Raw genomic sequence first — 14,476 nt, forward strand, 5'->3', positions numbered from 1 at the left:
ATTTAACTGGTTATATTTTAAGCACGTGAAACCTAAATATTTGACACTTTCTTTTTATTGTATATGCAAATAATTTGTGCAGGTTATATTATCGTTCTTAGCATTAAATGGAAATAAACAAGGAATATATGATAATGAAATTTTATATTTTAAAAACACGATGATTTTGAAAAACGCTTGGAAACAGCATAAGCAGATTGTTTATGCGACTAATTAATCGAAAAATTAATCATCATGGCACAAACACAGCATATTTTTGAATAGATATTATGTTTGATGTTCCTAATTCCGAATTTAATTGGACTATTACAAATTAAACGATGTAATTAGAATGCATTTGCGCGTAAAACCATATAAAGTCAACTGCAAAGCTTTTGCAAGTAATGGAATTAGAAATAAAGTATGCTAGGAACCACCGACGCTTCACCGCGTTAGCTGATAAATGTCAATTAATTTATGTATAATTACGTAATTAATTTTATATTAAAATATTTTTTAATGATCAACATATAATTCTTAGTTTATCAGAGTGTTTCGACGCAATTATAATTATTTACAGTTAAGAAAATTGCTTAATTTTAACTTTGGAGAAAATAAAATGTTATAATATTTGTAACATTTAGAAAAGCAATTATTTTAGAAAATAAAATATTGTATTGTCTCAAATGTCTGGTGGAAATAGGCCAACCAAGAAAAGCAACGAATAAACACAAAACAAGGGTATCCCATCGGCTTCTTGTAAATTTTTCGGATAATTGGAGTTTAGGTACCGAGGCTAGATGAAACGTATCAGAAGTTAGACCTGGTAGAAGACACCTTATGTTAGCTATAACATTAAACATCAAGAAGGCCCGAGACCGTAGAATTTTCTATAATTCCTTAAGAGTCCGAAACGCACTTGCTCTATCGGAGTAAGAAGTTCTTAGCTGGAAGATTCTTGCATTAATTCATTGTCACCAATGGACATTCTGAACAAATCGGGATATAGAAAGAGTTTTCTTCAACCAACCTTTTCAACAACCACCAGGAAACCGAGGGAGGAATTTCAGCGGTAAAACACGGTGGATCGACAACGAGAATCAGATCTTGCAATATGATTAGAGAGAAGTTACTAGATATTTCAAGAAATTACTAAAGATTGTCAACTAGGAAGAACAACAGAATTAATTACATAATTTACAACAGAATCTGCCATCAGACTTAGACAGAATTAGGATCAAAGGATATTTCGCATAGTCAAGAAGTGTTAAGGATTAGAACACTCAATTGTCAAGAGTATGAAGAAAATAATCAAGAACAGTCAGGTTAGAGAATGTTGCAAGAACAGTAGTATTCCTATCACGTGTTTAATAATAAGTTCGGTTAGATGAATCAGTATTATCCAAAGCCAGGCATACGATTGAGTAAGCCATTTTCATGTAATACATAATTCTTTTCACTATTACGTATTGATTTAACATCTTTAAATATATATAATTTTATATTATTAATTTAAATAAAAACTCGTCTTTGTGCACTAATTTACGCAAATTAGAGGGAAAATAAATTGTATATAATTTATAACCCTGTTTTCTCCACTTAACAACTGAACAATTAGTTTTTATTCGAAATGTATTGATGTTTAAATCCTTTTTTCTTCTCGGATTATTAACATTATAATAGTTCATTGTTATTCACGTTGTCAACGGCAGTTTTAACTGCTACTTTGGATAATTCCAAGATTTACATAGCAGAGGAAGATGCGCCATCCACAGCCCAAATTACTATTATACCGCAAACGACATTACAAAGTTCAGTTTTCCGGATATGGCTCGTTAGATATGGTGCAAATCCTTGAGAATCCCCGATAGTAAATTTCCAGATTACCGCTCTCGGTTTTTGACTAAATTTCCTTTTGAATACGATGCATAACATTAATATTTTATAGCGCGTTTCTGGGACTGCTCCCTATATTCCCCTCAGATACCATAAATCAGTCGTGTGACGATTGAACGTGAGAACTTGCTGTTAAGGCTTTGCCCCGATGTTATTTTCATTTTTGGTAAAGTTGCTTTTTCAAGTTAGAATAATATTGAAAATAGATATATCATAATTTTTTTTCGCGTGATTAATATTAAGGAATTTATAAAGAATAGAAGTCTACAAATTACTTATTTTTATTTTCTGATAAAGTGTTTTTCTTCAATTTGAAAATATCATAAATAACATATTTTTAACAAAAAAATGAACCGACTCCAAAGAATTCAAAAGGAACTCACAAATTAAAAAATAATCTTAGATTTTTAACACAAAAAAAATTAATTTTAAAATAAAATATGTCGGTACTAATCGTTGTAATAACTAAATAAAAATAAACAAAATACTTATTTAATCAATCTACTACACATATTTTTATATTCTACTATATACACACAATTGAGTTTAATACCTAAATCTATTTATCTATTTAAAGTTTTATTTTATATACTCCAAACTCATTACTTTGAAGTCAGTGCCGAGAACCAAATTAGATTTGCTTTGTTCGTAGTTTAATTTTCTGTATATGTCACAAAATTATATTATTATTTTTGTTTGGGTTCAGCACCAACTTCAAACTAATGATGGATGTGCCAGGAATCTATAGACCTTATGTGGTTTTCATAACTTAAACCTTTGTTACATCGAATAGTGTATCGCTAGGGGTCTTTGAGCATCTTCAATCCACCTTTTATTACCTTACAGCTCCCGCTGCGATGTTTTTGGCCCAATTCTACTTAAATGCACCAAATCCACCTCTTTTATGGGGTTATAGCGTGTATTACATTATATATTGTGTGTTAAGTTACGGTGATATATTAAATAACAAAAATAATATATAACATATAGTAATATGAAATATTGGCATTGTCAGTGTTATTTCCATGTGTTTAGTTATACCATTACAATTTCGAATATTATCCTATTAATTTTAACTTATATTTCCCTGTTGTGATGTATTGACGTACACATAATTCAGAAAAAGTCCGTAACTTTCGGTTAAATAGGACTACAGAATAACACTTGATGGATAATGTTAATGAGACCAGAATGCCAACACCTGTAAGTAAACGTAGGGAGATGTAATATACCAATTGTTAATGAAGTTGCGGTTAATTGTTACGGTTGGCGACCCATTTAAACATCGAATAATGCAAAGATAACACACAATAGATATATGATCGAAGATATTTGTAGTATCTTGCGATGCTTTGCTGTATCCATTGATCTTTTATCAGCGGAAGAATGAGAGTCATTTAAATTTTAAACAGAAAAATAAGATGACAGATATAACTTCTTTTTTTTGGCAGTAATTTATTTGTAGCCTATTTCTTTTTTCTTATTCTGAAAAAAGCGCAGATATGTACAAGAAAATTGGCGCGATGAACGTCTACGCACACCGATTGATGATCCGTGCCAATGAAGTCAATAGCATCCTCCAATACATACATTTTTCTATCATCAGATTTTTCTATCATTTGTGCTGGTGTTTACAGTTTTGAAAAACTAAAAATATATCTTATTAAAATTTATTTTACTCCTGTATAATTGTTTTATTGTTTTACTTTGTCTTGTTAAAGAATCTTCAGTTACGTAGTATTTCTAATATAAAAATGTGTTATTTCATGTTCCTGCTTATTTCGTATTTCATATTAGTGTCAGTAGAGCAATAGTAAATTATTCAATAGAAGATATTTCAAATAAAGGAAACATTAGCCCCATATATGCCATATTACGCTTTTTCTAGTTTTATAAGCATACGTCTTCTAGGAATCTATACCAAATAAAATAGCTCTTAGTTTATGACTTTCACTGCTATCAAATTTTCTATCTTAAATATTAAAACATCTTAAAGTCTTAAAGTCTTAAAATCATTTTAAGTATTAAAATACTAATCAGTGATATCTATTGGTGAAAGTGTGTTTATCAATATAAACAACCATTAAACAAGTATGATAAGTAGGTATAGTGTACGAGCTGCAAAAGATGTTACTTCACAAATTTACTGACATTAATTGATCCAAATCAATACCGCATGGTTGCAAAGAAGACCTCCAATTGCGAGTAATAAAGACAAAGTGATAATTTTGCATGAAAACTCCCGGGGATGCATTGAGTTGACGTTGAAGATATTTGAAGGATACGTTGTAACAGCTTGAATGGGATGTTCTGTCATACCTAGTGTACTCACCATACATGCTTCCTTCTAATTAGTAATTTTTCTGATCGTTTCTATTACGCTAAACCAGACGAACAGAACAAAATCGTCATTTCTACACGGTATCGCCATGTTTTCAAAAAAATGGGAAACAGTTGTAGAGAATTATAGAAATTATTTTTCTTAATATATATTGTATCAATATCTCTTTCTTTAAAATTGAAAAATTATCAGAATACATACAGGTACCTAATAGCAAATACTAACGTTATAGAAAAATTATATTAATAAAAAGGATATTAAAAGGACATTAAAAAGCATTTCAAACATTTGTAATTTCACGCCAGTACTAAAATCCACATATTTGTTTTCAACCAATCACAATCCGTTAGGAGAGAAATTTCTTAACATCCAATTAATTAATTACTATTATCATAAAAAAGTAATTCAAGTGAAAGATGAAACCAAATCATAAATCTAGAATATTTATTATTATATTGTTTTTCATGTAATAATAAATATAATGCATTTCATGTAACAAGATATTCTAATCAAAATATTATAATCAACCATGTATTAAATTGGCACAAATTTTAGTTTCGAAAGCTGAAAAAATACAGTAAAACAAATCATACCACAACATATACATTTCCACACTAGTAAAACATATGAAATTTAAAATAGATTTTTTAACAAATTCATGGCAGTATTTTTTATGAAAACAGAAAAGAAGGGGACAGAGACAATTCATTTTTTTGTAAATTTATTCATGAGGTTTTGCGAAGAAAACAAGGAATAATTTGAATACTTAAAAATATGGTTAAGATAAGATACATAAGTGAGCTTTTTATATATTTTTTTTGTGTTAAATCGAGAAGTATTTCTACAATTCCATGAATTTATTTGACTTTTGGTTTAACTTTTAGTATATATAATAATTTCGTAGATATTTCCATTTAATTTATATCTCCTTTCAATTCGGCTCTAGTTGTATTAACAATAATGTTTTATATTGTTAATATATAAATTGTGAAACTGGTAATGTTCCAAATTATTATTTTATTTTATATATATTATATTTTAATTGAACTACATTTGCGGAAAGAAGTGGCAATAAGTCTGGCGATCCGAAAGCACAACACTGGCTACTAATGTAACGCATCACGTCATTTGACACTAGATCGATGTATTAAAATATCCTATTCCGTATCAGTCGCGTTATACAACACTTCCATCCTCAAGAAACAACCATAGGGATGTACGTAGTCCCGCCTGGATAGCTTATTTCAGCTAACATTCTTCTGATTTGCATTTTTGTATCCATATTTCCAAGATATATCTTACATGGAATGGTTCTCCAAGCTTTGGCCACTCAAAAATCCAATAGTCTACGGCCGAGCAACTGAGCTAGGCATTTCCTGACCAAACACCATAAAATACAAGCTTTTCCAATCCAAATTCCAACAGATTATATTCATAACTTCAGATTACCTTTTGGGCCTTACGCCTTGATGTTTTTATTTTATATTTAGAGAATAGGAGTGTTTTTATAGTATGGATATCACTTAAATATTTATTTATACTTTATTTATAGCTAGACCACTTGTAACTATTTCTTTTCTAATAATTGACGCGAAAATATAACATAAAGATGTCTAGTTGTAGACTAGTGTAGCACTGAAATTTTGGAAAGCAGATTCATGTATGCATTTGAAATGTAAGGAGTGATGTCCAGAAAAATCATATACCACTGTAAGTTGAAATGTTGAGTCTTTATATATTGACATTTTAGAGTATTAAATATGTTCAAAACGTTATTTAAAACACTAAAATTTGTATGAGACACGATAGTTGTTAATATCATAAAAATTCAATTTTCACCATAGCCTGTCTAGCATGTATTTCATTTCATTCCAGAATTCAAAATTTCAATATAATGAATTCGTTTCTATCGATCAGAGATTAGAATTTGAATCACACCGTATATATTAAATTGCCAACATTTCAATAATAGTAATTATTTGTCAAATAACAGAAAATTACCAAAAGCAATTTTCACCTGCGGTTCCCAAGCATTTCCTGTTTATTGTGACAAATTATTCGACGAACCAATTTTATATAATTTGTTAAATTTAATTGTACCGTTAGTCCATAAATAGGAACATCGTTGATTATAAAAATTATAGAATTATCGTACCAAAATGTCTATATATAAACCAAGAATATTTGGTATTTTTCTGTTTAGTTACTATTTTCAGTGCTACCTTTAATATACAGCTGTATTTATCACTATGACGTCCATTTTTGTTGCGAATATTATTCTGCTAGTAACTATTTTAGTAAGTTTCAACAATGGTACTTAGTCGATAGACAAAGTGTTTGATTTAACTTTTAGAACAATGTGGATGCGCAGTGGGGACCACCACCGATGGGCTGGGGTGGTCCACCAATGAATGGTGGTGGCGGCCAAGGCTGGGGTGATGGTCCTGGAGGAATGAGTGGTGGCCCCGGTGGTATGGGAGGCGGTTTCCCAATGGGTGGTGGTGGAGGTGGAGGTGGAGGGTATCCTTCAGGACAAGGTAAAATAATAACAAGTTACTTTTTAATAAGGAGGTATACTAATCTAAATATACGAATTTTGGGTATTATTTGAAGCTAACTAAAAAAACAATATTTACTATATATTATTTTACAGGATATTTATTAATGTTTGAAAAATTACAGTCTTATGAATTAAGAGTCTCAAAAAATTGATCGTGCTCTCCTTGATTACTTCTCAAGTTGTTCAGCTGTTTCCGACTGCACTCTATTTCCGAAAATACTTTAAATTTTTAGAAATCCTATATTAAAGGTTTTAGCTTTTTGTTTAAGTACTAGAAAAAATCTAATTTTTGAATCAAAATTCAAATTTAATAATTCCAGTGAACCAGTGAACAATTAGTGAATAAATCTAGAGACGTAGATTGCGCCAGGATATGTCACTCGAATGAAGAGTAACCGAATCCTCACATGTAGAAGAAGACATGATTCAAGAGAAAAAGTGATTTGAAAAATAGGATATTCTTTATTCTTAATCTTATCAACATTGTAAATGTATTAGAATTTTATACATTTAACTTAACAAATCAATTGAAAAGTCCCCGGCCTGACACATAGATGGCGCTACTAGAATTAAATCCATACGTTCTTTAGTTAGCCTTAACTCTCATAAAATACATGTATAAATTTGGCAGCTGTCGGATCATTAGTTTGTAAATTATAACATTTTGAGTGAAGCAACTTTTGTTATTGTGAAAAAAAAATGGATAAAAAGGAATTTCGCGTGTTGATAAAATATTGTTTTTGAAAGGAAAAAATACAGTTAAGCAAAAACTTGACTTGATTCCGAGTTTCCGGACTCTGCCCCAGGAAAATCAACTATCAAGGATTGGTATGCTAAGTTTAGACGTGGTGAAATGAGCACTGAAGACTGTGAACGCAGTGGACGTCCAAAAGATGTTGTTACAGAAGAAAACATTTAAAAAATACACAAAATGATCTTGCCTAACCGTAAATTGAAATTGAACGAAATAGCAGACACTCCGAAGATATCATCTAAACTGTGCAAAGTGGGCGTTGCGCAAGCTTATTTTTGACCAAAAACAACGATGAGTTGATGATTCGGAGCAGTGTTTGAAGATGATCAAGCATAATAAACCCGAGTTTTTGCGTTGATATATGACAATGCATGAAACATGGCTCCATCATTTCACTCCGAAGTCCAATCGACAGTTATCTGAGTGGACTGCACACGATGAACCCGCTCCAAAGAGTGGGAAAACGCAACAGTCGGCTGGTAAGTATATGGCGACTGTATTTTGAGATGCGCATGGAATAATTTTCGTTGACTACCTGGAAAAAGTAATGACCATCAACAGCGACTATTATATAGCGTTATTGGACCGTTTTAAGAGCGAAATCGCCGAAAAGCGGACGCATTTGAAGAAAAACAAAGTGCTGCTTCACCAAGACAATGCACCCTGTCACAAGTCAGTGAAAACGATGGCAAAAATCTATGTATTGGGCTTCGAATTGCTTGCTCGTGCACCGTATTCTCCAGATCTGGCCCCCAGCGACTATTTACTGTTCTCAGATCTCAAAAGAATGCTCGCCAGAAAGAAATTTTCGTCGAATAAAGAGATAATCGCCGAAACTGAGGCTATTTTGAAGCAAAGGACAAATCGTGCTACAAAAATGGCATCGAAAAGTTGGAGGGTCGCTATAATCGGTGTATCTCCCTTGAAAGGAATTATGTTGATTAAAAAACTTTGTCAATAAAATGTATTTTACTGTGGTAGGCCGGGGACTTCTCAATTGACCTGTTATTTACTAAAGGACTAAATTCACTTACTGAACCAGTCATGCAAGTACCAAAACGGATTAAGTTTAGCGGACTATATGTTGACACCTCAAAATGTTAACAGATAAATATTATGGGAAATGTTACTAGAACATCTGGTGTTGTCATCGAGAAGGTACTTGGAAAATAAAATATAGGAAAATAAAGTTATAAATAATTAGAGAAGAAATATAAAAATAAACTAATTAACATAATTACAAATGTATATTTATATCTAAGCCATATAATACGTCTTAATTACTAACTAGTTATTGCAACCCAGATAACTCATTATTTATAATTTATATAGAGGAAATATCGAGATGAATATGTGAATGTACTTAAATTCTGAAAAAAGCGTTCATTATTCTGTCCTATCTACCGACCATTCATAACGGAAATATACGTTATATTTTCCTGAAAATATGATGAAACCTTTTAAAAAGATCAGTTTGGGTAACTCCTAGCAGACCTTGCAATTCTACGTTATAAAATTTAAGAAGTTTTACATTGGTGTAACTCATTGGGACTATACAAGTGCCAAACGTGCTGTTTATCATTTATCATCTATTCCGAGATTATGAAACTCATCAAGACTGGAATAATTGCATATAAAAACTAATACAAATTAAACAAACAGCATAGATAATTTATAGATTTAAATTAATATGTGAATTTAAACAATCTTCATTATATATAAACAAAATGTTAACATTTAATCTATGAAAATATATCTTGGATGGTTCGAAGTTATGATTATTAACAAAATCATAAATATAAAGAAGTTAATCAAATAATTATTATCGATAGATATACTAGACTAATGGAAAGACCCAGATAATTATTGAAATGTGAGACAATATACTGGTCGACAAAAGTAAGGTTCGGACTCAAGTGAATTTCAGTTGAGATGATGTCTAAATATATGCCATGTAAATGCCTTAAGAACTAATATGTGCATGAGAAATGAAGATGGGCACGCGGTGAAGTGCTAGAAGCTAACAGGATTAATTATGATTTATTCGAGTGATTCATATTTTATAATTGACAATACTACTACTCGAGGGAGCCCGGAGGAAGAAGGGATGAGTATCTGTGTCGGAGTTTTTATACATCCAGCGCCATCCTTGGGTCCTTGATTGGAGCTTGGCGGGACTTGGGTGTTTTCTCTTTTAGTGCTGGGAATTCCATAACTCTATAAAAACATTTTGTCTCTGGGAGAATAGAATACTATTTGCAGAGACCAATTCAGGTTGTTGTTATCGCTATTTGTTCTGATACAGGATGGATGCTCACATGTACATACACATTTACCTATAATAATGTGCTTGACAGAGTGAATTTCTTTGCGATATTTAACATTTAAATATGTATTTCCAAAATGTGCCGTCCTCTTCGTACTTGTGTGGTCTCTTCGGTTATACATATAGCAAATTACAGATATTGGTACATAAACTATACAAAAAAGAACGGCACGGAGCAGCAAGCATGACACGCAAGTTCGTGAAGCGCTTCATAATTTTCTGAAAATTTATGAAGCAGCAGTAAAACCGTTACCTTTGGCCGGTTTCCTTCTCATACGGCAATTGAAGGCAATGGATCCTTATCGGAAAAAGCATATGTTTAAAATCATTTTAACTGGATGGGCTTGAGTGGGACCTGATGGAAAACAACAAACTGTGGGAAGCGACAAAAGATTTCTTCCAGAACCTTAATACTGCCAGTATTAGCACACACAAACTGTCTATATTTTCGCGTATTTGAAATGGCCACTGTAGGTTTAACATGAATTTCTCCTGAAGAGGGAGCCATCAACATAAAATAAACTCGGATCATCACTGACCGTTAGTCATGTACTTGATTAAATGCTGTATATACCGTTCACAGACGTGGCTACTAAAGTTGTTAGACAAAACTTGCTAAATCAGCTAGAAACCCTAGATCGGTTAATACACTTTCTGGCCGCAACCGGCTTATTGCCAACTATGTAATCATAGTAACCGTTTTTTGCAAGTTATTGCCAGTTTATATTTATATTTATTTTTTAACATATTTTATGTCTTGTATTAAATACAGCTGCTCACTTATATTTTATTTGAATGTCATACTATTTTGTAAAATTATGAATAAGCCTAAAATAGCTCAAGAGGCTGATGAGTCTTTAATAAATAATTGATAATAAGAACCTGAGTGCCTGTTGTAATTATCAAAATATAAAGCAAATAAATATTACAGGTAACGGTTATCCAAACAACATGGGTAATGGTGGTTACGGTCCAATGTATCCTATGTTTAATTCGACAACAACCACTACAACAACAACAACAACAACCACAGCTAAACCTGGACCTGGTCATTTTGGACCACCTGGCAATTTCTCTTCAAATTTTCCTGGTGGATTTGGAAGCATGCCAAACAATGGATAAATATATACATAACTGTTATTAACGTTATTATAAATAACCGTGATAAAAAATGTCACCTTTTTTACTTTTATATTACCTCGTAATAAATTATTGATAATAAATTTAGTAGTTATTTTTTTATAGTGAAGAAATAAATAAGTATTTAAAAACCGAAAGAAGAAAAATTTATTTTAATTATTTGTGCTCCTTTTTAATATAGGGTGCTTAAGCTTTAGTTCAGTTTGGTTTTAACCATTGTGCTGTGTAGATGTCTAAATTTAATTGTGGATAAATATACGCCACAAGAAGGAGCAGAAATAGTGACAATATTTATTGAAAATAATCGTTCCATTGTGGCAATAATCAGTGAAAATGGCGTTAATGGTAGCGGGACAGTTGCCCCACCCTACATTTAAACATTTTTAAAACCGCTTTATTTACTGTAACCTTTAATGTGTATGTACTTGTTATATCATTTATTTTGATCACTGTTTTTATTTATTAAAGATATTGGATTATTTTATATTGTTTTGTAGGAATGAAAACACTGGTTGAAGAAGTACTGTTTATTTCAATGTTAAATGATACATGTGGTCGACGGGAGAATTGAAAGGATATTAGGTTAGGTAGAGGAAGTACGGTAGCGCTGTGGAAGTGGTACTATTACAAGGGGATGGAGAAAAGAAAAGAGAACGAGACGTCGTCGTGATCGTCTTTTATAGCCTGGAACTGCATGGTACCAATCCACCGGCGTTGCCAACCTTTGTAGTTGTTGTTGATGAACTCCTGGTGGCCTAAAGGGTCGTGGCGGTCGCCACAATTTCATTAAGTATAATTTTTATTTTACGCCCAGGGTTTAACAAACAACCCTAAAAACGTAAAAAATATTGTTTCAGATAAAGCCTGTTCGTCATAAGGATGCACGAGAGTAAGATTACTAAGTATTTTCATCATTAAATAATAATAAAGAAAAATTCGCACGATATATACTTTTACAGTAATAAAATCTGAAAAGGAAAACTACGTTTCTGTAAGAATTAAAAATGTTCTTGACTATAAATTGTTGTATGTTTAACCAAATCAAATAAAAATTTAATATCTCTCTCTTATCTGTTAGCAAACAGTAACAACGTATGCCTACATCCAATACCTTGCTTATTATTATAACTTAGCTTCTGATAATTTAGTTTTGGGAAACATGCAAATGTTAAGTCTGGTTTCGAGGAAGTCTATTTATCGCGTATTATAATTCCTAACAGGATTTAGTCGGTTGGAAACAAAAGCGATAAAAAAGGCAACACAAAGTGACGCATGGGTATGAAAAATTCCGCTCGACAGCAATGGGAAAATGAAATTGGACCCCGAAAAGGAACTAAAACAACATAAAATTCTAAATCAATAGGGAGGTTTAGTGGACCGGCTTAAACCGATAAATAAACTTGCGAACGTTCGATAGTTTGGTCGACGGCAGCTACTCCTGCTTTTTCAGACGATCTAATCCATTCGTGGATACATAAAAATTCCGGCGCCTCGACGCCCATAAATTTTTAAAAGGAGATTGTTATAGAAAAGTAAAAAATCAAAATAGGTCGGATAACGTGTCGAATATTGTTCTTGATTTATATGCTCCCGTTATTTCTGTAACTAGTTTCAGTAATTCGATATATGAGGGTCACGTTTATGTCGGAATAAGTTTGGAATGTTATGATTGTTTGTGCAAATAAATTAGTGAATGGCCACTTCTTCCCATTAAAATGAAATATATAATTTCACGTGAATTAAAATCCCTACATATTTCAGAATGTATAAATGGGAATGTGTTACAGAGTTAATGTTTTAAATAGAACTCAGAAACTATTATCTTACATCAAAAGCTATTTTATTCAAGGAACGAAGAGGCGAATTGTTATCTATTAGAAAACAGACTAAACACATCGCACTTTCAGGTAGTTTTAAGACAGACCACCTTCACTACATAAAAATTGTCTGAATTAATAACACTTAAAAAATAATAATTCTCTGAATATGCTTAATGCGTGGTTTGTGTTATTCCAGCAACTTATAAAACCTACCCAATGATGAGAAATCAATAACACACGTGTATGTGTTAATGAGCTATTAATTAAACACTAGTGACTCCAATTACACAAAATTAACGAACAGGAATAGACAAAAACTGCACTACTGGATAAACAACAATTATCAACCAGACTTTTCTATTCGCAACCTTGATATTTGCATAAGTGCCTCCCTCCTAAAGAAACGACTACAGGGATGTACGTTGTCGTTATTCCGTTTGAACAGGTTTTAGTCGTAAAGTTGTTTTTGAGTAACGGTTGTACCTTCGTCTGATAGTGCCTTTGAATATCTTCTAAATGACAGCGTTTCTGCCCAAAATTTCATGGTATACCTCTATGCAATGGGTTTTCTATGTAAGTTTTGATGATTCTAATTCCAATAGTCGGTGCGCTTGAGAAACTGAGCTATAGCAATCCGTCTTTGGTGGCCATTCACCCTAAACTGCAAGTTTTTGTCCAAATTCCAGTAAACTATGTTAATGCACAGCAACTTCAGTCCGCCTTTCATCTACGGACTAAGAGTGTTTTTCAAAGCTTGATTGTTTCTTGTTTATAGTAGAGTATGGCTATGGGCTTTTGCACACCTTCAATTCGCCTTTTGTTACTTAACAGCTTTAGTTCTTCTTGATAATTCATTTGATATCCGTTAATTTAGTGAATTCTAAAGAGAATGGCTTTTTGATTCTCTCTGATTCCTGCCTAATGCTCTTGTGATAAATTGTGAAAAAGTTTAGAATACAAAAGACTAATTAACTTCAAAATCTATTTTATGCAAAGAGAGAAGATGCAACTGGCTGAATAGCGAACAAAGTAGCAACGAGTGTTTTTATCTATCAGAAAACAGACTTAACCTATCTCACTCGTTGACCTTTCAAGTAGTGAAGACATATGGCTTTTGGACATGGCCGCCTTACTCAGGAACGTTAACGTTATTTCGGATGTGCTTGAATTTATTTTTGAATATATTACGTTTAGATTAATCAGTAGATGATCACAAGTTTAATAAATAGATCTTTAATTAATATTGCTATCGTTAAAATCTTCAAAGTTCGTAATCATTTATTTTAATTTTAGTGGAAAATTAACACCTTGACACATGTGTAGACTGATGTTCGTAAAAATTAAATGAGAAAGCCGCTAAATAACATAATGTTGAGAGCGACTATAAATAACTATAAATACAAGGTTAATAATGAAAATAAGGTTAATAATGGTTGTTTATCCAATAGTGCAGTTTTTGTCTACTCCTGTTCGTTAATTTTGTGTAATTAAAGTCACTAGTGTTTGATTAATAGCTCATTAATACATACACGTGTGTCATTGATTTCTAATCATTGGGTAGGTTTTATGAGTTGCTGGAATAACACAAAACACGCATTAAGCATATTCAGAGAATTATTGTCTTTTAAGTGTTATTAATTCAAACAATATTTATGTAGTG

The 14,476-nt window shown here is 31.9% G+C and overlaps 1 protein-coding gene across 1 annotated transcript; it reads left to right on the plus strand.

Annotated features, from left to right (window-relative positions):
* Positions 1-6,375: 6,375 nt before the first annotated feature.
* Positions 6,376-11,079, plus strand: LOC143193138 (uncharacterized). The gene is made up of 3 exons (XM_076399125.1): positions 6,376-6,513; positions 6,570-6,753; positions 10,788-11,079. Exons 1-3 carry the CDS (start codon positions 6,466-6,468, stop codon positions 10,976-10,978), a joined length of 423 nt encoding a protein of 140 aa, XP_076255240.1. The 5' UTR covers positions 6,376-6,465; the 3' UTR covers positions 10,979-11,079.
* Positions 11,080-14,476: the final 3,397 nt, after the last annotated feature.

Source organism: Rhynchophorus ferrugineus, unplaced genomic scaffold (assembly GCF_030347505.1).
Source record: "Rhynchophorus ferrugineus isolate W39M unplaced genomic scaffold, kcgeb_rfMv2 rfM3, whole genome shotgun sequence".
Taxonomy (NCBI): Eukaryota; Metazoa; Arthropoda; class Insecta; order Coleoptera; family Curculionidae; genus Rhynchophorus; species Rhynchophorus ferrugineus.

What these genes read in the sequence shown, in the direction of transcription:
- LOC143193138 (XM_076399125.1), top strand. Translation starts at nt 6,466, where the DNA reads ATGACGTCCATTTTTGTTGCGAATATTATTCTGCTAGTAACTATTTTA. An exon ending in TTCTGCTAGTAACTATTTTA is followed by an intron (nt 6,514 to 6,569) that starts GTAAGTTTCAAC and finishes TTTAACTTTTAG; the next exon opens with AACAATGTGGATGCGCAGTG. An exon ending in AGGGTATCCTTCAGGACAAG is followed by an intron (nt 6,754 to 10,787) that starts GTAAAATAATAA and finishes TAAATATTACAG; the next exon opens with GTAACGGTTATCCAAACAAC.